Raw genomic sequence first — 27,064 nt, 5'->3', positions numbered from 1 at the left:
ACATGACTAAACCGCTACTGGCACACAGAGACAGTGACGAGTGCCAGAGTGCATGGAAACACTGTTTACCTTCCCGCCACAGCGGTACCTATTCATCTACTTGCACTGGTATGTTTTAGAACTGCTAGGTTGGCAGAAGCTGGTACAGAGCAACGGGAGTTCACGCCCAGATTCAAACCACGACCTTCTGATTGGCAAGCCCAAGAGGCTCAGTGGTTGAGACCACAGCAATAAAAAAGTTTTAAAAACCTTGAGTTAAACATTGGCTCCACGGCCCAAATAGATTTTGGAGCAGATCTGGGTCCAGTGTTCCCCGGGCGGTAGGCAAACTAGAGCAGTTATTTTAAAAAATTGTACTTGGAAAGGAACAGTAGTGTTATAAGAAAAAACTGCTCCTTTTTCCCTTGTGGGGTATCCAAGAGCCCATATAGAGTCCTTACGTACCATAGGTTCCCTATCGGTAGGAGAAAATAACAAAGGCCAACCAGAGAAAAAAGGTAAAGGACCCCTGACAGTTAAGCCCAGTCACGAACGACTCTGGGGTTGCGGCGCTCAACTCGCTTTATTGGCCGAGGGAGCCGACGTTTGTCCGCAGACAGTTCTTCCGGGTCATGTGGCCAGCAGGACTAAGCTGCTTCTGGCAAACCAGAGCAGCGCACAGAAATGCCGTTTACCTTCCCGCCGGAGCGGTATCTATTTATCTACTTGCACTTTGACATGCTTTCGAACTGCTAGGTTGGCAGGAGCAGGGACCGAGCAACAGGAGCTCACCCCGTCGCGGGGATTCAAACCATCGACCTTCCGATCGGCAAGCTCAAGAGCCTCAGTGGTTTAGACCACAGCACCACCCGCGTCCCGCCAACCAGAGAATATTGAGAAGCAAAGCAGCTAGTAAGCCTGATCTTTATTAAACTGTTGCAACAGGGTCCTCACGCACCACACGCAGGGAAGGAGGAGAGGAACCCTGAACATTGGTGTGCAAGCTCCTATATAGACTTTGAAACTGCCCCCCCTGTAGCCCAAGACCACCCCCCAAAACATCATACATACATCGCAGAATGGGGCATCTACAGCAGAAATCCTGTTGGCCAGGATACGTGATAATGGTCACTTTTACAAGACATCTGAAGACAGCCCTGTTTAGGGAAGTTTAAAATGTTTTTTTAAAATGTTTGATGGTTTATTGTGCTTTTAATTCTGTTGGGAGCCGCCCAGAGTGGGTGGGAAAACCCAGCCAGATGGGCGGGGTTTAAATAATAAATATATTATCTTTTTTTTTTTTTTAAATAATATTTTTATTGAACAATTTTTGATATAACAAAAACAGAACATACATAAACAAACATCAAACAATAATGAAACATAAAAAACAAATACCATTTCATAACCCAATTTATAAACCTTACTTCCTCGACCTCCCCTTACTTCCCGTTTCTGTATTCCAAGTTCTTATGGTTGTTCAACGAGATCTTACCTTATTTTAATATAAATTTATGTTATTCACCCTTATTCTCTTCATCATAACCCTTACTAATAGTAACCAGTTATTTTAATCCAACATCATTCTCACTGTCACCAATTTTATAATGTTTCTTTAAATACTCCTTAAACTTTTTCCATTCTTCTTCCGCCGCTTCTCTTCCCTGGTCTCGGATTCTGCTCGTCATCTCCGCCAAATTCATATAGTCCATCACCTTCATCTGCCATTCTTCCAGTGTAAATAATAAATATATTATCATCATCATCATCATCATCATCATCATTATTACTACTACTACTACTACTAGTACTACTACTACTGATTGCATTACCTGGGCAGTCTGGCCATTCTTTCTGGTGGTTAATACTTTAGTTCTTGAATGCAGGTCACAGGCTCACCCTATTCATACACAAATATGCCCAAAAGACAGGATTTGAGCAAAGAGACAATACGGAGGCTTTCCCATTTCCTTCCTCCTTGCAGAGAAATGTTTGAGGTCAATTTGGGAGAGTCAAAATGGCTTCAGGATTGCTCTCCTGAACTATTTCAGACACGTGGATTATATACTTATGTATGTGTTCACATTGTACATTTATGAACATTTGATTTATATTTGAGACCTTAGAATCCTGAGAACAGTAGGATGTTCTTGTGGCCTAAAACCCAGGAAATGTCCATTTAAAGAATGCTGCTTTCTTTGATTCATCTCACACAGAGGCCTTTCCCAGTATATTATATTAGAATGAATTGATTTTAGAATGTATTTCAATTAATTGATTGTGACTTTATGTCAACTGTGTTATTTTTACTGTTGTTAGCCACTCTGAGCCTGGCTTCAGCTGGGGAGGGTGGGATATAAATAAAATAATAATAATAATAATAATAATAATAATAATAATAATAATAATAATAAATTTATACAAACACCCACTCCAGCGCTTCTTCCTGACTAGTAAGCCCTATGCCCCTTCTTTACCAGCTCTTAATACACGCATTCATGCAAAATGAAGAAATGTTGATATCTACACAGCTGGGATGCAAACAGAAGCTGCTGTGGTTCATTCCCGCAGAGCAGGACACTGTCAGAGTTAAATATTTTAAGAATAAGATGCTGAACAAATCAGATCCCCATCTGAAAGAGCCGACTGCCACCTCCTGTTGAGGAAGGGAAGGGACAAAACCAGGAAAAACTTTACTCTCCCTCCTGAAACCTCCAAACTGCAAAGAGGGGGGAGGACTGAACAGGTGGCTAATATGCGCCAAATTGCCTCGGTCACAAATAACACACATCAAATTATATAGAAGATGGTGTTATAGGAATTCTAAGGTCTTATATATATAAATTAAATGCTCATAAATGTACAAGGCAAACACATACATAAGTACAGAGGTCAGCACTCCCTCAGACCTTGTGGGGGGCTGGACTATATTTTGGGGGGAAGAAATGAATGCATTCCTATGCCCCACAAATAACCCAGAGATGCATTTTAAATAAAAGGACACATTCTACTCATGTAAAAACGCTGATCCCTGGACTGTCCGCGGGCCGGATTGAGAAGGCGATTGGGCCGCATCCAGCCCCGGGCTTTAGGTTGCCTATCCATGCATAAGTATTTCTGAAATAGCACAGGAGAGGAATCCTGAAGCCCTTTTGACTCTTTGAGTCTTTCAGTGACCTCAAATATTTCTCTGCAGTAAGGGAGGCAAATGGGGAAAACCTCCCCATTGTCTCTTTGCACACAACTCTGAGTAGGGAAGCTTTTAATGTTTAATAGATTATTGTATTTTAATATTCTGTTGGAAGCCACCCAGAGTGGCTGGGGTAACCCAGCCAGATGGGCGGGGTATAAATAAATAAATAAATAAATAAATAAATAATAATAATAATAAAATAATAATAATAATAATAATAATAATAATAATAATAATAATAATTACTACTACTACTCCTACTACTCCTACTATAAAACTTCCATGGGGAGGAGCTCCGCATAAGAACCTCAGGCGAGCCCAGCAGTGAATACAGCGAGCCCCTACTGAATACAGCCTCCTCTTCTCATGGGGGCAGGGGCTACCAGGGGCCTCTTCTGGGAAGCCCCCTAGCAGGACTGGAACCCAGAGCCCCTCTCCCCACCTGTGATTGGCAGCCACTGGGATTGTTAAGTGGAGTTGACTAGGGAGACAGAGCCTGACCAGGGCAGCCATGAGCTGCCCCCCCCCAGCCCTCTCCTCCTGCAGGCATTGGCCTCATCCTCTCCTTTGCGCCATCGCTGCTTCCTGTGGGAGGGAGTTCCACAGGCTTAGCTCCGCACTGTGCGGAGAAGCGCTTCTTCCAACAGCCTTTCTTTCCCTTATTGCCAGGGCTGGATTTAGGTTTGATGAGGCCCTAAGCTGCTGAAAGTAAGGAGGCCCTTGATATGTCCAGCTGTCCTTTGTCCACAACAAATTGTCGCTGTTTTTTATGTTGAATATATGCTAGATGGTCATTGATGGACCTGATAGTTATCTAAAGCAAAATGTGTATTTTATCAAAGAAATTGCTGAAGTGAAATACAATTAAGAAGTATGTTAATACCGAAATACAATTAAAAAGAAGTAAATTAATAACATTACTTACATCATAGGAGCCTACACAACACAAAACACTGTTGCTGTACGTAGGTTTTATTTTACTTGTATTTTATCTTATATTTATCATATATTTATATTTATATATACATATATATTCATATTCTTTAAATTGGGGGGGCAAGAGAGAGGGGGCCTAAGCTATAGCTTGCTTGGCTTATACGTAAATCCAGCACTGCCTAGGTCAGGCTTTGGTTTTGTGTATACAGTATTTTATAGCAAAAGAGCTACAACCTCCGTTAATCAACGCGACTTATTCCTCAATCTGAAGCGGGTTTCTTTGTGTGCCCCTTTCCCCTCCCCATAAGGCAGGCATAGGCAAACTCAGCCCTCCAGATGTTTTTGGGACTTCAACTCCCATCATCCCTAGCTAGCAGGACCAGTGGTCAGGGATGATGGGAATTGTAGTCTCAAAACATCTGGAGGGCCGAGTTGGCAGCTGGAGCCGTGAGCTGCAGGTCCCTTGCAGAGAAAAAGGGGTGGGAGACCCTCTGGGTTCTGATTTGGGGGTCCCCCGTGCAGAAACAAAGGTCCGTATAGTTAAAGCCATGGTTTTCCCAGTAGTGATGTATGGAAGTGAGAGCTGGACCATAAAGAAGGCTGATCCCCGAAGAATTGATGCTTTTGAATTATGGTGCTGGAGGAGACTCTTGAGAGTCCCATGGACTGCAAGAAGATCAAACCTCTCCATTCTGAAGGAAATCAGCCCTGAGTGCTCACTGGAAGGACAGATCCTGAAGCTGAGGCTCCAAGACTTTGGCCACCTCAGGAGAAGAGAAGACTCCCTGGAAAAGACCCTGATGTTGGGAAAGATGGAGGGCACAAGGAGAAGGGGACGACAGAGGATGAGATGGTGGGACAGTGTCATAGAAGCTACAAACATGAGTTTGACCTGACTGCGGGAGGCGGTGGAAGACAGGAGTGTCTGGCGTGCTCTGGTCCAGGGGGTCATGAAGAGGTGGACACGAATAAATGACTAAACAATAACAATACCCAATGTATCAGCTGCCTGTGCGGTTTCACTGTTTTGGTGGTTGGTAAAAAATGCATCTTAAAAAGCAGAGATATCACCTTGCCAACAAAGGTCCGTATAGTTAAAGCTCTGGTTTTCCCAGTAGTGATGTATGGAAGTGAGAGCTGGACCATAAAGAAGGCTGATCTCCGAAGAATGGATGCTTTTGAATTCTGGTGCTGGAGGAGACTCTTGAGAGTCCCATGGACTGCAAGAAGATCCAACCTCTCCATTCTGAAGGAAATCAGCTCTGAGTGCTCACTGGAAGGACAGATCCTGAAGCTGAGGCTCCAATACTTTGGCCACCTCATGAGAAGAGAAGACTCCCTGGAAAAGACCCTGATGTTGGGAAAGATGGATGGTGCAAGGAGAAGGAGATGACAGAGGACGAGATGGTGGGACAGTGTTCTCAAAGCTACGAACATGAGTCTGACCCAACTGCGGGAGGCAGTGGAAGACAGGAGTACCTGGCGTGCTCTGGTCCAGGGGCTCACGAAGAGGCGGACACGACTAAACGACTCAACAACGACAACATGCAGAATCCGAGCAGGCCCCCCCCCGCAGCCCTGGGACTCCCCCTTCTCCCCTCTGGCACCCGGATCCCGGGACCTAGCTGTCCACGTTTCCCTTAAAAGGGGGAATTCCCTTCTTCCGAATAGGATTCCTCGCAGGAAAAGGGGAAGGGGGAGAGCTGCGTCCGGGAGGCGCCGCCCAGGCAGCACTTGCAGAGGAGAGAGAGCAAGGCCGCCCCGCCCGGGCAGAAGGGGGCGGGGAGGGGGCGGGGCTTCGGCTCTGTCTTCCCCCTCCCCTCTAGGAGTCCAGCCCGGCTCAGGTTAACCCTTGGCAGGCCAGGCGCGCCCAGTTCACCCCCTCGGAGGCTCCCAAGCAGGCGGAGTCACGTGTCTCGCGCCCCCAGGGAAGGTTCATGGGGGGGGGGCAGGAGTGGCAAAGGGAAGCCCCGTCCTGGAATCCCGGCAGATGAGAGAGGGAAGGGCCCCCCGGGGCCATCTAGTCCAGCCCCTCCTGGAAAGCATCCCAGGCAACCTTCCTCTGAGCACACGCAGAGCGCGCCTCCAGCCGCCGCCTCCTGGGCCGGAGGAGGGCAGGCAGGGAGCCCGGCAGCCCTTCTCCCGCCCCCGGAGCGCGCTCCCGACTCCGCCGCGGGCACAGCAGGCGGGCGAAGAGACGGGCCCGAGAGCCGGATTAGAACTCAGCGCCGGATCAGAACTCCGAAGGCATCCCGGTGGCCCCTCGAGTCCAGCATCCTGGTCCCACAGGGCTCAGCAGGACACACACACACCCGCCTCACTAGCCCCTCTGTTTCACATCTGGCAAGCAAGGTGCCCCTTTGGCTTCACAAATGTTCACGGTCCTCTAGCGCAGACATGTCCCAAGTCACTTTTGGGGGCCTAATGCAGCCTGCCGGTCGGTTTAATCCGGCCCATGTGGCAGTTTCTTTCCTGGGGTAAAATCCTTAAAAAAAACCTTAACAACTTCAATCCTAAAAAAGGCTCGACAACTTTGGTCGGCCCCCAGGGCCTTTCACTTCATCAAATCTGGCCCTCTTTGGACACCACTGCTCTAGCGGCTCTGGTGGCTCATTGACCAGAAGGAATGTATTCAGCGATAACCTGGAAGTGTGGACTCGATTCTGGCCCAACTCAGCCTCCTGGTGCATATTGTGCTCACCAGGGAGCCTGTTTTGGGCAGGAGCCAAAGAAGGTGCCTGGAGAAGCTGGGTCCGGGTGCACGGCTTGCGCTGGAGGCTCTACTGGGCGGGGGCGGCCTCTGGTTGTGGGAACAATCCTAGAGTGGTAGCGTTGGAAGGAACCCAGAGGCCATCTAGTCCGACCCCCTTGCAAGCCAGGAAGCTCAACTCAAGCATCCATGGCCGTATCTATGAATAAGTACACACATAATATTCTGATGTTTCCTTTATTGCGTGCTTATTTGAAAATTTAATTTAAAATATCCTTAAAATAGTGCCTAAGAAAACATTCAACAAAGGCCGTCCTGCATTCATTCATTAATCTTTGGTCTAAAATGTTGTCTGAAAAGATTAGTTACTTGTAACGGGTGCAAAGAAGACAATAAACAGCAGATCCGCTGCCCAGCATCTTCGGAGGAGAGAGAGAATTTGGATGTTCTGAATGTGGATGTTCGGGGGCGCCTGCGAGGGGCTCATTCTTCCTCCTCCTCCTCCTCCTCGTCTTGCTCTCCCACCTCCAGCTCCCTGGGGGGCACCTGGATGCCCAGGATGGCCTCCACCCGCCAGAGTCTGCTCCGCACTTTCTGCAGCTGCACCCTCAGCTCTCGGAGGGACCTCAGGCACTCCTGGCATGTCCGAAGGTCCCTTTTCCCTGCAGGGGGAAATAAAAAAAAGTAAGGTCTTAGATATATAATAAAGATTCATAAATGTACCAAGCAAACACATACATAAATATATAAACCACATGTCTGAAGCAGCACAGGAAGACCGTCCTAAAACCATTTTGACTCCCAAGCTGACCAAGTGTTTCTCTGCAAGGAGGGAGGGGGTGAGGGAACCTTCCCATTGTCTCAGGAATTGGGAAATCACCATCTCAAAGGAAGGGCCAGACTGCCAGGAAAGGGAATCAGATAAGGCATTATCAGATAACCTGGCAGACAGGAAAAACATCAACATTCACATTTCTGTTGTAGACCACCTTTTCTGTGATGTAGGTATGATGTTTGTGGGGGGGGTGTCTTGGGTTACACCCCTTCCGTGATGTATGTATGATGGATGGAGGGGTGGTCTTGAGCTCCAGGGCAGGGAATTTAAAATGTCTATATAAGGGCGGGCACACCTTTGTTCTGGGTCCTCCTCCTTTCCTGCGTGTGAGGGGAGCACCCTGTTGCAACAGATCAATAAAGATCAGGCTTACTAGCTGCTTTGCTTCTCAATGTTCTCTGGTTGGCCTCTGTTCTTTTCTCCAACCGATGGAGAACCTACAAAGGACTCTATAAGGGCTCTTGTGTCCCCCATAAGGGAATGAGGGCAGGTTTTCTTTATTACAAGGGGAAGAGAGAAGGGAAGAGAGAAGGCTGGTGGGTGAGGGCCCCTCCTTGTCCTGGGTGCTCCTGGCCCCTTCCCAGGTTGGGAGGCCAGTTGCTGTGCCTTTGCAATTGCTGTGGGTCGCTGTGGTTTCAATGGGTTTTAGGGAATCTGTGGGCATTGAATTTTGAATAACAAAACGTCTGGGACGAGATGGATTTCGGGGGGCTGCACCTCTGGCTGAAGGGTGTCTGCATGCTCGGGGGAGGAAATCAGGCACTTTGGGGACTGGCTCTGGAAAGGACACAGAGGCTGGACTTGGTCTCTGTGCAAATCTAAAACAGATCATTTTGGTGATGCACCTGGAACCCTAAAGGGAGGAAGGGGAATCCGTTGGAGCATGGGTAGGCAAACTAAGGCCCAGGGGCCAGATGCGGCCCAGTCGCCTTCTCAATCCGGCTCGTGGACAGTCCAGGAATCAGCATGTTTTTACATGAGTAGAATGTGTCCTTTTATTTCAAATGCATCTCTGGGTTATTTGTGGGGCATAGGAATTTGTTCTTCTTTTTTTCCAAAATATAGTCTGGCCCCCCACAACGTCTGAGGGACAGTGGAGCGGCCCCCTGCTGAAAAAGTTTGCTGACCCCTGCAGAGTGTTAAGGCTGGGAGCCCCACCCTCTTCTCCTCAGCCTGAATATACATGCAAAATAAGCCTTAGACCACAGAACACACTGCCAGTTTCCAGCAGAACTTCATCCCAAGCAGGGCCGGATTGAGGTTTGATGTGGCCCTCAGGTACTGAAGGCATTGGGGCCCTTTATATGTCCAGCTGTCCTTTGTCAACAACAAATTGTCGCTGGTTTTTGGTGTTGAATATATTCTATATGGTAATTTATGGACCTCATAGGTATCTAAAACCATTTGCACATAACAAAATATGTACATCATAGGAGCCTACACAACACAAAACACTGTTGCTGTATGTAGGTTTTATTTTATTTCTTTTTTAGCTTATATTTTGGAAATGTACATTCATGTGTTTTTTTCCTTTAAATGTTTTTGGGGCCCCCAAGAGAGAGGGGCCCTGAGCTATAGCTTGTTTATCTTATACGTAAATCCGGCACTGATCTCAAAAATTGCCCTGCTCAGAGACTGGGGTATTGGCAGTGATAGGATAGTAAGAAAAATGAGCTATGACAAAGCTATTAATGATAAATTAACATGTGCCATTAAGGTAAGGCGGGGAATATGCAGGAGAAATGATTTTCAGGCGATATGGAGGGTGTTTGTAGAATTTGTACTGTCAAAACGGAAAGGGGTCAAACCATCGCAAGAGGTGTTGAAATTTTGGGAGGTTGGATAGTTACAATGGAATAGTCTTGGCAGTGCAGTGCACATTTTTATTCTTAATTATGTGTGATCATTACTTTGTCAAAGTAAAGAAAAAAGAAAAATGTGCTATAGGGACTATGAGTCTACTGAGATAGCTTGCCAAGGAAGGTGTCAATGATCTGAAAGACCATCTCCATTGCTAGGATCTCCTCTGGAGCGAAGTTCTGCAGGGTGAGGCCGTCTTCCATGGTAGTTCCACTGGCCCTCAGAAGTATGGGGGGCTGTGGCCCGGAGGGCAAGAGAGAGTGGGGAGGCAGGGCCTTCTCTGTGGCAGCCCTCACATTGTGGAACTCCCTCCCTATGGAGACGCGCCTGGCACCTTCGTTGTGGGAGGTTTAATCTCTTTCCCCTTAGCATTTGCCATTTCTGTGGGACTCCTTTGGCTGAAATGTATGCTGTTCTCCACTGGGAACAGTTTTATCTGCATGGCAGGGGTTGGACTGGATGAGCCTCTGGGTTCCTTCCTGATTCTATGATTCTACACCTGTTTTTTATAACTTTGTATTATAGGACTGTCACCGACCCTGGGGCTTATTTATAAGGAATCTTGTAAATGGGACCAAAAGGAAGAGCCACGGGGGGAGCTTCTGTCTGGTACTTACTCTCCTGCAGCTGGTGGGCCTCAATTTCGAGCAAGGTCTCCAACGCTTTTTGCAGGACCCTGAGATCTGGCTGGAGGAGGGGCGGGGAGGGGGGAGGCGGGGAAAGCGGGTGGGGCGGGAGGGAGAAGCTGGAGGTGGTGGGCGTGATGGAGACCACCTCCCCAGAGCTGGAGGCGGAAGTTGACTCCAAAGTGGGCTTCGAAGAAGACAAGCTTGGGCCTGGGGAGCTTTGGCAGACACCTGCAAGAAACAGGAGGGTGGGGCGGTGGAAAGCGTAAATTTGGCAGGCATGGAAGGCCAGCAGCCCCCAGCATCCACCCGCTTGACCCCCCTCCCCTGTTTACCATTTTAAGCTGATTTCACGCCACAAGAGGAACTTGGAGGCCAGCAAAACAGAAAGGAATGGGGGCATTTTGTCAGAGCCTGGCCAAGGATGTGTTAAGTATTGTTTAATTGTACGTTGAAATGGAAAATGGCTCTGTATATGTATTGCTAAAGGTTTAACATTGGAAAATTCCATTGAGGTCAACTAGAGCTCTCAGAATGCCTAACAGGTTAATGGTCAGCTGCTGATGTAGCTCTGCTGCTCTGACATGAGGTGTTTAACATAGATCACCTGAGAAAGGTATTCAGTTACAAATCTCCATTTCAGGTCTGTGACTTAGCCTTTGTTCTCAGACCACAGGAGAAAAAGTGTGTGCTTCATCTCTCTCCAGGAACACAGCTAAGGTAGTCCGTGTGTTGGAAACACAGAGCGTTGTTTTCAGTTCCAGGTGAAGTAATTTCCTATTTCTAAGATGTTGTTCCTATGCTTGGACAAGCACATGATATTATGCAACTATCTGATGTAACATTATTTGCTTTTTTGTCTGTTTTGAACAAGTTCTGTTAGTAAAGCTTTGGAACCATATTTTTGGACTGGACAGTTTTTATTTCAATAAGAGCCTGTTTTTGTTCATCCTATTTATTTGAGTGTCGAAATGTGTGCACCACTTGGATTGTAATAAACCTTCAAAGTAATTTGCAAAAAAAAAAACCCAAAAAATGAAGCTGCAATGTTAACATTATAAATCAAGACGGTTAAAATCCATTTGGCATATAATTGAAACCCGCAGCAACTTCCGAAGAGGCGCACCAGGGCTGCTGGCTTGACGCTGCAGGCGGACCTCCGTGCGGATGAGCCTCCGCCGGGTGCGGCAGATCTGGAGACTGGCGGCCCGCAGGGAGCGCGGGAACTGATGGCAAGCGCTGCGGATCTTCACTTCTGAAATTGGGAAGCGGGAAGGAGAGGAAAGGGATCAGGCCCCTGGCAAGAGGGTTGGGGGGGCTGGGGGCCAGGAGGTGCCCCTCTCCAAGACTTACCTGCCTGAAGGTACTGGCCCTGCATCTCCTTGAGGACCTGCAGATGTTTCTGCAGAAGCAACAGGGAGCCCCTGGTGGGGTCCAGGAGGGTCTCCGCAGGGGGGCTGGCCAGGAGCGGCTTGACCTCCTGCTGTTGGGGCTCTGGATCAGGGGCAGGAGGAGTCGCAGGAGCAGCAGGGAGGGTTTCTGCGGGAGGAAAGAAAGGTGACTAGCAAGAAAGAGCAGGTGACAGCTGGCCCAGTTGGCTCAGGCCCTGACCTGCCTCCTCTGCAGCAGGGGTCAGGCTGGTGAGGGACAGGGGGCATGTTTCCTTGGCAGCCCCCCGTGGGGCAAACGTCCCCAAGCAGAGCCCAGCATGTTGTTGGTGGGGTGGGGTATGAATTTGGGTAGTGATATGGGTTGCTGGACTAGACACCCCCAGATCCCCACTCACCCCCTTCCTGTGGCTTCTCTTTCGTCTTCGGCAGCCTGGAAAGAGAGAGAAGCAAGGAATGCTCTTTGCAGCAGGAGGGCACTGGGAATGCCCCCCAGAATGCCAAGGGGAACGAGGCACCCCCTTCCCACTTCCTTCTGGCTGTGGGACACGCACAGCACCCTCCCCAAACGACCTCGGCGGCCCTGGCTAGCTGTGGGTGCCTGCCTGTCTGCCCTTGACCTTCCAAGCCGGGCAAGATGAGCAGCTTCTCCCTGCTGAAGAAACATCCACCATTTCCATCCGGGGTCAAACCCTCCTAAATTGGAAGCTGATACTTTCTTATCAAAGGTACATTCAAGGGCGCAAAAGAGCCACTCACTTTGTGTTGTTTTCAGATCTGCTCCTGTGGAAGGAGAAAGAGGAGGAAAACATGGAGGTGAATTTCTTGGAAGTAAACGTAGGAAATTTAATGCTGACAGGCTAGCCATAATAGCCAAACTAACAGCAAAAATTCGACCTCAGGGTGACGAAACATATCAAAAAGAATGGGGAAAATTTATGTTATATATACAGAAGACGATGTGAAATAGGGAAACCAGTAGAACTGAAATAAACCTCATAACGGGAAAACACAAGAAATTTATTGGATAATAATATCAAAATGAATTAAAAATGTATATTAGGACTATTGTTGAACAATATTTGTAAATGAATATAGACAGACAATAAGAATTGTATATATAGAAAGATTTGTTTACAGACATTTTATGGAAAAAATTGAAGAACAATTATATATAAACTGGAAAAAGACAATGCAAAAAGTTAAAGACAACATAAAAAAGCTGGAAGAAGGAAGGAGGGAAGTCTGCTCGGGAGAGCAAGAACAAATGTGAAATATAATGTATGTGTATGTAGAGTATGTAACTAAAAATTCAATAAAGATCATCTAAAAAAACAACAGAAATTTAATGCAGACAAATGCAACTGTGCATTGGAGTCAGGGCTGGATTAGGTTTGATGAGGCCCTCAGGTACCAAAGGTAAAGGGGCACTTTATATGTCCAGCTGTATTTTGTCAGCAACAAATTGTCACTATTTTTTGTGTTGAATATATGCTTAATAATAATAATAATTTATTATCTATACCCTGCCCATCTGGCTGGGTTTCCCCTTTTGTGGCTTCCAACAAAAGATTAAAAATACATCAAAACATCAATCATTAAAAACTTCCCTAAACAGGGCTGCCTTCAGATGTCTTCTAATCGTCAGATAGTTCATTTCTTTGACATCTGGTGGGAGGCCGTTCCACAGGGCGGGCGCCACTACCGAGAAGGCCCTCTGCCTGGTAATTGATGGACCTAATAGATACCTAAAGCCATTTGCACATCTTGGCATGCAACCAGTCCACGCAGAATGTAGGCACCCTATATATAGAAAGGAGCAAACCAGTGATATTTTAGGGAGCAGGCTAGTAGGCGGGGCCCATGACTTACATCATGGGTAGGCAAACTAAGGCCCGGGGGCCGAATCTGGCCCAATCACCTTCTAAATCCGGTCCGCAGACGGTCTGGGAATCAGCATGTTTTTACATGAGTAGAATGTGTCCTTTTATTTAAAATGCATCTCTGGGTTATTTGTGGAGCCTGCCTGGTGTTTTTACATGAGTAGAATGTGTCCTTTTATTTAAAATGCATCTCTGAGTTATTTGTGGGGCATAGGAATTTGTTCTATATTTTTTTCAAAATATAGTCTGACCCCCCACAAGGACTAAGGGACAGTGGACCAGCCCCCTGCTGAAAAAGGTTGCTGTCCCCTGACTTACATCAAAGGAGCTACACAACACAAAACACTGTTGCTGTAAGTAGGTTTTATTTTATTTGTTTTTTTATCTTGCATTTTGGAAATGGACATCCAGGTTTTTTTCCTTTAATTTTTTTGGGGGCCCCCAAGAGAGTGGGGCCCTAATCTATAGCTATTTTAGCTTATAGTTGAATCCAGCACGGGAGAACAACCGGAGTCTTTAAATCCTCGAGAAAGCTGCCGGGCTCCGTGTGGTCGTGATCCCGCATCTCTCCAGCAGGAGGAGGAAAAGGATCTGTTTGCCTTTTGCAAGCAGTGCCATTTCTCTCTCGCTGAGCTCTGGAACCGAAGGGATGCCTGGCGGCTGCAGACGCGCGCAAAGGACCTTCCTGCTAACATCTGTATTTCTCCTCCAAGTCGATCTCCTGTGCCTCTGCCTAGATTCATACTGCAGCGAAGGGCGCAAGTCCCCTGTAAGTAAACCTTTCTATTCTTACTCGAAAGGCTGGTCTGATTGTTGGGGAGCAAATCCCGAGCGCCCGGAGAAGATTCCCAAAAGAGGCTTCGCCGCCTGGTCGCTGCTGGATTGCTGGGCAAACGAGGAAACTCCGCCGGGAGAGGCTTTCAGGGGAGAGCCAAGTCTCCTGGATTTGAACGCAGGTCCCGGGGTTGTTGCAAATGCACGTGGGGGCAGCCGAGGTAGATTTAGGGGAGTGTGAGGGGCGCGGAGGCGGGGAGGGGGCGCTGCTGGGCGCGCCCCAACTATGCCTTGGAGAAGGCGGCAGCGCGAGAGGTGAAGGTGCTGGAATTGGAGACCCTGAGATCCGCCGCTGGTAGCAGGGATCACTAGGAAAGCGTTCAAGATGCTGCTCTGTAACGTCGGTCCATTTGCCACGTTGAGGAAGGTCTGCCAGGCAGTGGGGAGAGCGTCTGCTTTGCGTGCGGAAGGTCCCAGGATCAGCCCCCCCCCCCCCCGGGAAAGATGCCTCCTGGCCTGAACCCCTGGACAGCGCCTGCCAGTCTGGCTTGAAAGGGTCAAATTTATCCTAGATCTTTCAACATTTTTATTAAGTGCGGTGGACACTCGGGTTGCAAACGTGATTCATGCAGGATGTGCAGGTTGCGATTCGGCGCTTCTGCCCATGCACAAAGTGTGATTTAGTGTTTCTGCGCATGCGTGAGCGCCGAAACCCAAAAGTAACCCGTTCCGGTAGTTCAGGGTTTTGGCACGTCCGTAACCCCAAAACACGCAACCTGAAGCATCTGTAACCCGAGGTATGACTGTACATTGTAATATTTATTTATATCTTAGAATACGTAGTTGAGGATCAATTTATTCTTGATCTTTGTAAATTTTGAAAATGAAAGAAAGTGAAAGAAAGAAAGAAAGAAAGAAAGAAAGAAAGAAAGAGGGGGCTGAGCTAGAGGAGCCTGACTGCACCAGGTGGCACTCTCCTGTTTTCATCAGCCTGTACTCAGAACCACGGAGGGGGTGGGAAAGGAGGGAGGCCCAAACCAAAGAAGAATGGCAACTGAAGTTGACAGAATATGCACAGTTTGCAGACTTAACATATAGAATAAGAAAACAAGAAGATACGTTTAGAGAAGGCTGGAAAACGTTTCTGGAATATATGGGGAATAGTTGTGTACAGCTGGAAACACTGGCAGCATTAAGGTAAATTCAACGGCGTAAATAAGCTTTGATGGATGCAATAATGGAATACGGAATGGTATAGTTTTTGTAAAATAAGCTGGGACTTATGAAAATGAACCATGGAAAGAGAAGCAGGGAGGGGAGGGCCTTCTCGGTGGTGGCACCCGCCCTGTGGAACACCCCCCCCCATCAGATGTCAAAGAAATAAACAACTATCAGATGGCCTTGGCTCTCCAGGGGAACAAAGAAAACACGTCAGAACTTTATCTTATGTGCTGACCACAAAATACGCACAAGACCAATGTCCGGGGAAACCGCCAAAAGCGTGTTCCCGGAGATTATGACGTCTTCCCAGATAAGAGTAGGAAGAGGAAGATCCTTTTATGGTCAGAAGTACAGGAAGGAAGATCCTTTTATGGTTGAGAGTACCAGAGCAGGAACATATGTGATGTCAACCTGCGTATACAAGTTGACGTGGCTGGGGAAGGGGGAGAGGATGCCTGGAGGGTATATATATACTGCATGAAACTTGTCATTTCTTTGGACTTGCTGTGGACTTGATCACGCAAGTGCCTTCTGCTATTTGGAGAGCAGAATAAACTCTTTCTTTGAACCAACTTGGTGTCATTTGACTTCCTTCCTCCTGTCCCGGAGCAACGCAGACCCAATTGGTGAACTCCAATAAGGTTACAGGGGGAAAACTGGATGTACATTTCCAAAATATAAGATAAAAAACAAATAAAATAAAACCTACATACAGCAAGAGTGTTGTGTAGGCTCCTCTGATGTAAGTCATGGGCCCCGCCTGCTCCCTCAAATATCCCTGCTTTGCTTCTTTCTATATATAGGGTGCCTACATTCTGCATGAACTGGTTGCACAGCAACAAGGGCAAATGGCTTGAGATACCTATTAGGTCCACAAATTACCGTATAGCATATATTCTCTTCCCACCTTGGATCAAATCTATGCTTCCAGGTGTCATAAGAAAGCTGCAGAGATAGTGCAGTATAGTACCCCCCCCCCCCCGAAATGATCTCTTTCAGCTTCTGCCCACAGGGTTATTAAGACTAGGACTAGCCGCCTGAGAAACAGTTTCTATCCAAATGCGATTTTGTTTTTTAAACACAGTGTAAGGAGTCTCTATGGGAGTATATTGTATTTAATTATGGGGTATCAGAGTTTTTAGGGGGTTAACCAGGCTTGTTGGTTTTTGAATGTCTGATGTAGATTTTTTTTCAATTTTGTTGTTCTGTATGGAACAATGACAATAAAGATTATCGTATCGTATATTCAACACAAAAACCAGCAACAATTTGTTGTTGACAAAGGACAGCTGGACATATAAAGGGCCCCATTACCTTCAGTAGCTGAGGGCCTCATCAAACCTAAATCCGGCCCTGCGTCTACCCATGTGCTATCTGAAACCAAAGGGGGGCATTGCTTCACAGATGTGAATTTCCCCCCCACCTCTCCACCCCACTAACGAGGCCAGGAATCTTTCTTTTTAGGGAAGGACCATGGCTCGGTTCAGAATGCTCCAGGCTGCACCCAAGGTATTCTCAGGTCGACTTGAGAAGGTCCTTCGCCTGACACTCCTGCCGCTCAGAATAATTGGCAATACTGAGCTTGACGGATCTGAAAGGTTTGACTCCACATCAGGCAACTTCCAAGGAACCAGTCTGGAGGGCTGAGCCAGAGAGCAGGCGGATGTCAAGAGCCAAAACCAAAGCCGCCTGAGCCCAGGGGGCAGGGGCCTAGAAAAGGGGGGGGTGGGCTGCCCCAGGTGCCATAATGGAGGGGGGTGACAAATTATCAAGCAACAATTACTGCCCTACCAGGGCAGTTCATAACAAACATTTTTTTTGAAAATGCCTGCTCCAAAGGTCTTATCTTACTGCACTAGGGATTATATAGCTACATATGAAATTTCACACATATCAGTTAATATATTGACCCTCCTCCATGAAAATAGCTGTTTACTTGGCCGTTTTCCTATGTCCCGAAGACTGAAATTTCAACAAAGCACATGCCTTTGCTAGACTCTTTTCAGGCACCTGCTAGAAGCATTCTTCTTTAGGCAAGCATACCTAGATGCTTAGGAAATTGAAGTAATTTTAATCTTAATATTTTAGCTTTTGTATGTTTTAAAGTAGGGTTGTTAATTTTTCTTGATTTTACTGCTGTGGTGTGTTTTGTTTTTTGTTGTTGTTTTGGTAAACCACTTTGCAGGTTTTTTAAATACATTTTATTAAATAAATAAGCAGTAAATATAAATAAAATAACATAAGCCAAAACACAATCAATCCTGTAGATTTAAGAATCTGTCCATAGTCACCTGCTTGTTATCAGAGGCTCAGAATCCATGTTCCTTTGTAAGAAAACCATTACATAAAACCATTTTTGCAGGCAAAAAAAAAAATCAATGTGTGTGGGGGCATGACAATAAATTTTCCGCACCGGGTACCACCTGACCTTCCTACGCCTCTGCCAGGGGGTGGCAGGTTCAAGCCATCGATTTGGCCGGGGCCAGAATCCTCCATCAGAGTGAGGCCAAGAGAATCTCAAGAGATGGGGAGCTTCCCAGCCGGCCGTCAGCCTCTGTCTCCCAGGCAGGGCTTGGTGAGTCTCTCCCAGCAGCCTTTCCCTCCTCAAAGCAGAGCTGGGATCTCCGATTCATTTGGTGTGGATCCTTTTCCCGCTTGCCTTCTGAAGTCTACCCAAGGGCAACAGGCAGGCCAGTGTCCTGCAGAAGCCCAGAGGGGGGCCTTGAAGGGGGCTGACAGCAACTGGTCCCTTCCCTTTCTCGCCCCGACCTGGCCACAGTGATCCACGCGATGGTCACCTCCAGGCTTGACTACTGTAATTCGCTCTACATGGGGCTGCCCTTGAGACTGACCCAGAAACTCCAGTGGGTGCAGAATGCCGCAGTGAGACTTCTTACAGGGTCCTCGCCATGGGATCACGTTCCCCCGGTGCTGCACTGGCTCCCGGTGGAGTACAGGGTCAGGTTTAAGGTGCTGGTTTTAACTTTTAAAGCCCTATGCGGCCTAGGACCCTTGCACCTACAAGACCGCCTCTCCTGGTATGTCCCACGGAGGACCTTAAGGTCCATAAATGACAATATTTTGGAGGTCCCAAGCTGCAAGGAGGTTAGATTGGTCTCAACTAGGGCCAGGGCCTTTTCAGTACTGGCCCCGACTTGGGGGAACGCTCTGTCCCAAGAGACCAGGGCTCTGCGGGACTTGACATCTTTCCGCAGGGCCTGCAAGACAGAGCTGTTTCCACCTGGCCTTTGATTTGGACTCAGTCCGACCCTTATGTTTCCCCCCTCTTATGGCTTCGATCTATGGGCTACTATTAAAATGAGGCTGCATTTTAAATTGTATTCTAACCCGTATTTTAAATTGTCCCCCCCCCCATTGTTTTTAATTGTAATTTTATTGGTGTTAGCCGCCCTGAGCCCAGCCCTGGCCAGGGAGGGTGGGGTATAAATAAATATTATTATTATTATTATTATTATTATTATTATTATTATTATGTGGTGCTTCTGCTGCAAAGGACTAGCCCCTTGAATGCAATTTAAGACACTGTAAATGCACCCAAGGAAGGAGCACCCAAGAGGGCATGTGTGGGCCCTGGAGAGGTGGGGTTGTATTTTAGGGTGGAGTGTAGGATGGGCTCCCAGGATTCCTCATCCTATTTGTGGATGGAGAAATTGGGGGCAGCGGGGAGCATTTTTTTGAATATTTGCTGGGTTGGGTGGGGTTCTGCAAACTGAACGGAGACGAGAAAGAAAACTCTCCGAATATTCACCAGGGAAACTTTTGTCTCACATAACAGCCAGCACAGGAGTTAGAAGAGTCAAATAACAATTCAAAGTGTTGGTGTTGACCTTGAAAGCCCTAACTGGCTTTGGTCCAGTATACCTGAAGGAGCGTCTCCACCCCCATCGTTCTGCCCGGACGCTGAGGTCCAGCGCCGAGGGCCTTCTGGTGGTTCCCTCATTGCGAGAAGCCAAGTTACAGGGAACCAGGCAGGGAGCCTTTTCGGTGGTGGCGCCCGCCCTGTGGAACCAGATGTCAAAGAGAACAACAACTACCAGACTATTAGAAAACATCTGAAGGCAGCCCTGCTTAGGGAAGTTTTTTAATGTTTGATGCTGTATTCTGCTTTTAATTCTGTTGGGAGCCGCCCAGAGTGGCTGGGGAAACCCTGCCGGATGGACCGGGTATAAATAATAATTTAATTTATTTATTATTATTATTATTATTATTATTATTATTATTATTACCACCAAAGATTGTCTTTGGGCATTGGGGGACAGAAAAGGCTTCAGATGTCTCCCCTCTCCCCCCTGACTTTACCTTCTGTGGCAGCAGGTGAAACAGCCGGCCATGGTGCCACCACAGGGGAGGCAGAAACCCGTTCCCTCGGCTTTCAACGGATCCAAAGAAGGCAGTTCTCCAAAGGAGACAGGTGTCTGCGATGTCAGCTGATCCAAGGCTCCTTTCAAGCAACCTTCCTGGTCTCCTGGGAAACAGGGTTCCGCAGCCTATTGTAAGGTCAGAGCCTGGCCCGGGATTGGCCCCGAGGGACGCTGGGCTCCCGGCCCGGGTCACCACTTGGTACCTTCAGGCAGGTGGATCTGGGCTCCCCTTTTAGCCACCCCCAAATGCCCCCAAAGGAAATAAAGCAGACCACAACTGTTATCCACTTCCCAGCACCTCCTTCAAACTCACCTGCTCACCCAGGTGTTGCCCGACTCATTTGTGTGTCACAAACATGCCTCCCTTCATTAGGGCATCCCACAAAAGAAGCCACTGCAGAAAATCCTTCCAGTGGCCGAGGGGGGGCCGACTTGTCTTACGGAGCCACCTTCTCTCTCCACCTGCAGTCACCAGAGGCTTGGGAGGCAAGCTGCACACCTGCCGGCCATGTGGTTGACAGGGCGTAGCTTGGCATCTTTCTGCGGGGCCTGCAAGATGGAGCTGTTCCGCCTGGCCTTTGATCGGGGCTCAGTCTGACCCCTCTCCTTTTACAAGACCCTGTGTGCTGGTCCCGGGGGGGGGAGGGTTACCGTGCGGCGTGGTCTAAGTCCGGTCCTAGGTCGAGGGTAAGGAGGCTGTCCGTCAGAGGCGAAGCGAGGTCCAAAGCGAGGAGTCAGGCGTGGTCAGGAACTGAGGAGAGCAGGTCAGGGTGCCGGCAGGAACAAGTTACCAATGATGTTGCTCCCACAACCTGGGACTGGACGAGCTGGCCTTTATCTCCTCCGAAGCATAGGGCCGCCCCGGTCACAGGTGACTCGCCTCTCCTGGCCTTAAGGCGAGCACTCCTTCTGCGAGAACTTAGTTCCCTCTGCCTCTCTGCCCTGAGCCTCTGCAGCTCAGGAGAGGCTGGAGGGTTACTGGACCCAGAGGCAACCTCACCTTCCCCTGACAGGGCTGGGAGAGGAGCACCTGCAGGCAATGGGTCCTCGGATCACCTCTGGAACCAGAGCGGATTCAGCTGGTGTCTGCTCCTGAGGATCCAGCACAGGTGAGGGCCCTTCAGATTCAAGGCCCTGCCCCAGCTCAGCCGGCCCTGGAGGCGGGGACTCCTGTGCAGGCTGGGATTCCTCAGGTTCAGCCTCTGAATCAGATTCCCAGGCCATCACACCATGCATATAAGGGGCCTCTCTAACTCTTCTCACTGGCTCATACAAATAGCTGAGCCTGGTGAGTACTTAAGGTTCCCAATAGGGGTCAGCAACCTAAGGCCCATGGGCCAGAAGCGGACCGCTGAGGTTGTTTGACCGACCCCCGAGCCGCCCCCAAACTGAGTTGCCCACTCGCTTGCTGCGCCAAACTGGCACAGCGCAGCGCAGGGACTCGCTTTTGCGGCGCCAAAAATCACAGGCGTGTGTGCACGACCCGGCCCACGGAGGGATCTCCATGGGACCGATCTGGCCCAGGCAACATAAACCTTGCTGACCCCTGCCCTATAGTTATAGTTATAATTTGCAGGTAGCCATCTGATCTTGTTTTGATTTAATCTGATTTTAAGCTGTATTTCAGTTGATTGCAGAATTTTATGTTTTGATGTTAGCTGCCCTGAGCCCGGTTCTGGCCAGGGAGGGCGGGATATAAATAAATTATTATTATTATTATTATTATTATTATTATTATTATTATTAAACCTCGAGGGTTTGGGGATCTTGGGGAGAGGCCATTCTCTCAGTTCTGCCACCCTTAAAGGCACACTTGGTGGGGAGGCAGGAGAAGGCCTTCTCGGTGGTGGCTCCTCCCAGACAACTTTGGAACTCCCTGCCTAGGGAAGCCAGACTGGCTCCCTCCTTGCTGTCCTTGCGATGGCAGACAAAGACCTTCTTGTTCCAACAGGCTTTGGGGGACTGACTGCTTTTAATGATCTCTTGGTCTCTTGAGACAGAGCGTTCCACCAGACTGGGGCCACAGCCGAAAAGGCCCTGGCTTTGGTCGAGGCCAGCCTAACCTTTTAATGCTGCTTTTATTGTAATGATTGGTATGGGTTTAATAGATTTTAGATGTGTATATAGTTTTAATTCTATCAACGTTTAATTGCTTTATGTCAGTGCTGGCAGGGCTGCTGCACACCCGGTACTTATCTCCACATGTGGTGGGAATGTACAAAAATCCAGCCTTTCTGGAATTCGATATTCCAAGAAATTAATAAAATGAGAAAATTACCATTGGAAATCAAACCAAATTTAGCTTTATGAAGTATATTTCAAGACAACAATCTGGATTTATATAATAAAGCATTAATAAGCTATTCATTGCAAGCAGCGAGAAATAACATAACTATACTCTGGAAAGACATTTCAGGGACAGTGATAGACAATTGGTACAAAACAACTTGGGAAACAGCCCTTCTTGAGAGATTAGCAAATAGCCTATGATTGACACACGGACAGATAAAGAAATATGGCTTTATTTTATTATTAAATTTCACAACATGCCAATATTCCAGAAAATGAACAATCCCCCTTCAGCCTTTGGTCAATCTAGTGAATCTAAATTTAAATGTCAACATAAATTATTATCTTCCTTTTGAACCCTGCTCCCACATTCATCAATATGCCTTCATATTGATTTATTGGTAGCTTAAGAGGAAAAATGACTATTACTCACACTTAATCTAAGCACAACCGCAAGGGTTCCTGACTAGGCATCTAGCTGTGCAATGCTGCATGTTATCTGTTATTTCTGTTCTATCCTATTTCCCCTTTGGTTTTGTTTAAACCAATTCACAAACCAAGAACTCACACATTGACCGCTAAGAATGAGCCCTGTGTTGCAGATGTTGCTGCAAATTTATCGCACTGTTTTTGTGATACACAAACGATACAAGAAGTCTTGGTCTATTAATTTGTGTCCTTTCTTATTGCTATGATCCTTGTTTATAAAACCCGACAAAAAGTTATTCAAAAAGGGGGGGGGGAAACGAGGTCCTCAGGGCGACCCTTTTCCTTGTGAAATTCTCCATGTACCAGTTTTTTTAATTCCCTGCTTCTCTTGAGGAGGATGAGATTTGCTCCTTGGTTGTTCATTATGCTGGAAATATTGCTCTGCAGAAGTCAGAGGGGGCTGGGGGCAGAAAGAGATTGCTGAATGCCCCCGAAATGCTGCGATGAAGTGCGGCTCTTTCCGATGCCGTTTTGGAGAGCGGTTTGCAAAGAGAATGTTCGGCTCGCGGAATGTAGTTTATTTCTTATTTACTGTATTTTTCGCTCCATAAGAAGCACTTTTTTCCTCCTAAAAAGTAAGGGGAAATGTCTGTGCATCTTATGGAGCAAATGCATGGTCCCTGGAGCCGAATTGCCCAGGGGCAAAAAGCGGGTCGTGCTTTCTTTTCTTTTCTTTTTTTAGAAAGAGGGGTGTTGAAACAAAGCCGCTGAGCAGCTGATTGGCAAGCGATTGGGAGGGAGATAAGGGACTCTAGCGATAAAGGAGGCTGCCTGGGAGGGGGGAGGTAAAGGCAGCGAACTTGCAAGGAGAGGAGACAGGAATACTAAAGCAAGCAATGAAGAGAGAAACTCACAGTCAAATCACATATCATGTCTGTGGCAACAGCATGAACCACAAAAATCATACATCCACTGTTTCGCTCAGAATATTTTTTTCTTGTTTTCCTCCTCTAAAAACTAGGTGCATTTTATGGCCAGGTGCGTCTTATGGAGCGGAAAATACGGGATATCCTCTTTTGTTGAAATAAAAAGCAGAAGAGCCTGCCAGACAGTGGAGCAGCTTGCAGGACAGCCGGGGTACTGTGACCAAGAGTGGGGTAGAACTAGTAAGCATAAACGGCAGAGCAGTCATGGAGTGTGAGGTTAGGAGGTCAAGATCAAGGACCCCTGGACAGTTAAGTCCAGTCAAAGGTGACTATTTATCTACTTGCACTGGTGTGCTTTCGAACTGCTAGGTTGGCAGGTGCTGGGACAGCAAGAGGAGCTCTCCTCGTCGCGGGGATTCGAACAGACTTTTGGATTGGCTGTTATTGGAGGGGGGGCTGAGGGGTTTGGGCTCTACAAATGCACAAACTTTATCCCACCCTTCACCAAGGTCGGGTGAAAATAGCTGGAAGACATACAAAAGACAGTCCATAGCTGAACTAAGTGCCTAAACTATGACAGTCACACACTGCCATAAGAGCCACCAATTTGGATGGTTTTAGAAAAAGTTTTGTCACATTCGTGGAGGATGAGGAAGCTGCCAGGGCTACCAGCCAAAGCCACGTTCTGCTTGGAGGCAGCAATGATTCTGAGTCCCAGTTGTCAGAAACCGAAGGAGGGGAAAATTTGGGTCTCAGGTAGGAACAAAATTGACCAGGGGCTTCTGCAGAACAGCAAGAGCTTCAAACTGCAAATTCAGGTTCCTGGCCTGATTCTCCTGCAAGTCCTTGAGCCATTTGCACACAGGGCCATCTTTAGCATATGTGTCGCTGGTGCAAAGATCTGCCCAGAGCCCCCAAATCTGGGGGGGGGGGGTAACTCAAAGTTGTTGAGCTTTTCTGAGGGGAGGAAAATTGCTCACCTATAACAACGATGCAGCGGAAAAAACTGCTTTTGTTTCCTGACTTGTCAGGAATATTTGATGCTACAGAGAGAGTAACAGAGCGACATAGGAGAGGGGACTTTCGCTCCATTGCTTTTCACTGCCACTGATCAAGAGGGACCAGTATACAGTAGGTATACATTTTGTGCCCCCCAGAATTCAGCGCTCGGGTGCCCCACACCCCTTGCACCCCTGGGTAAAGACGGCCCGGTTTGCACAAGGCTCAAGCCCACTGCTTCTCTGAAAAAAAACCCAACCTGCATTTTCCTCCTCCTAGAGCTCACCCCCTTGTCCGCTGACCTTCAGCAGCCCACTGCATCAGAGAGCGTCCCAAGGGGTCCCTGCCTGCCACCTTGCCCAACAAAGTCACGGGGTGGGGGGCTTGCTGGCTACTTTCTGCTTCCCCTGGGAATCTGCTCAGCCACCAGGAGCTCAAGAGGTCTGGCCACATGGCAGACTCCCCCGATGTTCTTCACCTCCATGCCTCTGGCCGCCCCACACCTTCCACCCAATAACCACAACCATCAGCTCTCTTTCCTCCTTCGAGGCCCCAGCCTTTGCCTGTTGCCTGGGAGGGCCTTGCGATGGATGGACTGACTCTCTCAAGGCAAATCTGAAAAAATGTAGCAAAAACACCGACAACTGGGAAACACTGGCCTGCGAGCGCTCCAGTTGGAGAACAGCTTTACCAAAGGTGTCATTGACTATGAAGACACTCAAACTCAGAACGCAAGGGAGAAACAGTGCTAAGAGGAAGGGCGTTTGGCAAACCCTCACCAGGATCAACTCCCGCCTGGAAACCAACGTTCCCACTGTGGAAGGACGTGTGGATCCAGAATTGGCATCCAGTCACTTACGGACTCACTGTTAAAACAGTCAAAACAAAAAAAATTTTTTTTTTTTTCTTTCTTTCCAGTAGCACCTTAAAGACCAACTAAGTTAGTTCTTGGTATGAGCTTTCGTGTGCATGCACACTTCGTCAGATACCATCTGACGAAGTGTGCATGCACACGAAAGCTCATACCAAGAACTAACTTAGTTGGTCTTTAAGGTGCTACTGGAAAGAAAGAAAAAAAAAAAAAATTTTTTGTTTTGACTATGGCAGACCAACACGGCTACCTTTCTGTAACTGTTAAAACAGTGTTCACGGAAGACCATCTCACTCAGCTACGAGGGATCGCCAAAGAGAATTGATAATGGGGTGGAGGCAATGGGGCCCTTGATATGTCCAGCTGTCCTTTGCCAAGAACAAATTGTCGCTGTTTTTGGGGTTGAATATATGCTATCTGGTAATTTATGGACCTAATAGGTATCTCAAGCCATTTGCACATGTTGCCCTGAAACCAGTCCATGCAGAATGTAGGCACCCTATATATAGAAAGGAGCAAACCAGGGGTATTTGAGGGAGCAGGCTAGCAGGCGGGGCCCAGGACTTACATCATAGGAGCCTACACAACACACAACACTCTTGCCGTATGTAGGTTTTATTTTACATTGGTACCTTGGTTTACCACCATAATCTGTTCCAGAGGTCCGGTTGTAAACCAAAACAGGTTGTAACCAAAGGCGCGCTTTCGCCAGTGGGGTCTCCCCCCCAAAATGGGTTGTAATCCAAAAAAAGGAACACACACTTTCGGGTTTGACATGGTTGTAATCCACAGCGGTTGCAAACCAAGGTACCACTGTATTCGTTTTTTATTTTATATTTTGGAAATGTACATCCAGGGGTTTTTTTCCCTTTAATTTTTTTGGGGTGCCCCCAAGAGAGTGAGCTAGAGCTTGTTTAGCTTACACGTAAATCCTGCCCTGGCTGCCCCTCCAGTGGCAGAGAGTTCCGCCAGACTGGTCTCTTGTCGGCCAAGGAGCCTCGCCAACCATAGCTGTCAACTTTCCCCCTTTTTTAAGGGAAATTCCCTTATTCCGATTAGGATTCCTCGCAAGAAAAGGGAAACGTTGCCAGCTACGGCGCCGGCGGTGCAGCGATGGGTCCGGGCTCGACGTGCTCCCTCCCTTTCGCCGCTGCTGCGCCTCGGCTCGCGCCTTTACGGCGGTCGGCGGGGCTGGGGGCGTGTCCCGGCGCGCTGACGCCACCGCGCACGCCCCGCCCCTCCGTCTCTGGAAAAGAGAAGAGAAAAAACTTTTCTCTTTTTTTTTTTAATTGAGGAATCAACAGCCGCCATCTTGTCGCGGAGCCGGAGCGCGTCGCGGGCGGGAGCCGGGCCGGGCCGGGGCGAGAGCCAGCCAGCCAGCCGGGAGGGCGGGCCGACGGGCACCTCGAGGCGGGAGACGCCGCCGCCGCCGCCGCCGGACCCCGAGGCCGGCCCTCGCCGAGACCCCGCCGGGCCGGGCGCCGCGCCGGGGAGGCGGGCAGAGACGCCGCTGAGGAGACGCCGCCCGCCCGCCCGCTCGCCTGCCTGTCAGGGGCCTGGTGGGCCGCGCCGCCCGCCCGCCCGCCCGCCTCCGCCCGTGGGCCCGAGCCGAGGCCGCGCGGCTGGGAGGGGCGAGCGGGGGGGTCGGGCGAGGGAGCGCCCGCGAGAGCGAGCGGCGGGCGGGCGGCGGGCGGCGGGCGGGCGCCATCCGGGCACCTCCTGGGCCAGGGGGAGGGGCGCCGGGCCTGCCTGCCTCCTCCCCT

At 48.5% G+C, this 27,064-nt stretch overlaps 1 protein-coding gene across 1 annotated transcript; it reads right to left on the bottom strand.

Moving 5' to 3' along the window:
* Positions 1-7,041: 7,041 nt before the first annotated feature.
* Positions 7,042-19,871, bottom strand: LOC310748744 (uncharacterized protein). Its single transcript, XM_083584595.1, has 7 exons — positions 19,726-19,871; positions 12,287-12,310; positions 11,926-11,960; positions 11,493-11,678; positions 11,266-11,394; positions 10,131-10,370; positions 7,042-7,480 (listed from the first exon to the last, which is right to left on the bottom strand). The coding sequence occupies exons 1-7, from the start codon at positions 19,755-19,757 to the stop codon at positions 7,302-7,304; spliced, it is 825 nt and encodes a 274-aa protein (XP_083440721.1). The 5' UTR covers positions 19,758-19,871; the 3' UTR covers positions 7,042-7,301.
* Between the last annotated feature and the right edge of the window lie 7,193 nt (positions 19,872-27,064).

The sequence above is a fragment of the Podarcis filfolensis genome, assembly GCF_964270895.1.
Source record: "Podarcis filfolensis genome assembly, chromosome: 14".
Classification (NCBI taxonomy): domain Eukaryota; kingdom Metazoa; phylum Chordata; class Lepidosauria; order Squamata; family Lacertidae; genus Podarcis; species Podarcis filfolensis.
This window is presented reverse-complemented; position numbering and strand designations above follow the sequence as displayed.

Bases quoted from the DNA above. Each gene is read 5' to 3' on its own strand.
- LOC310748744 (XM_083584595.1), bottom strand. From the start codon at position 19,757: ATGGCCGGCTGTTTCACCTGCTGCCACAGAAG. The intron at 11,961-12,286 runs GTGAGTGGCTCT...CTCTCTTTCCAG, and splicing joins AGATCTGAAAACAACACAAA to GCTGCCGAAGACGAAAGAGA. The intron at 11,395-11,492 runs GTAAGTCTTGGA...TCCCAATTTCAG, and splicing joins GGGCCAGTACCTTCAGGCAG to AAGTGAAGATCCGCAGCGCT.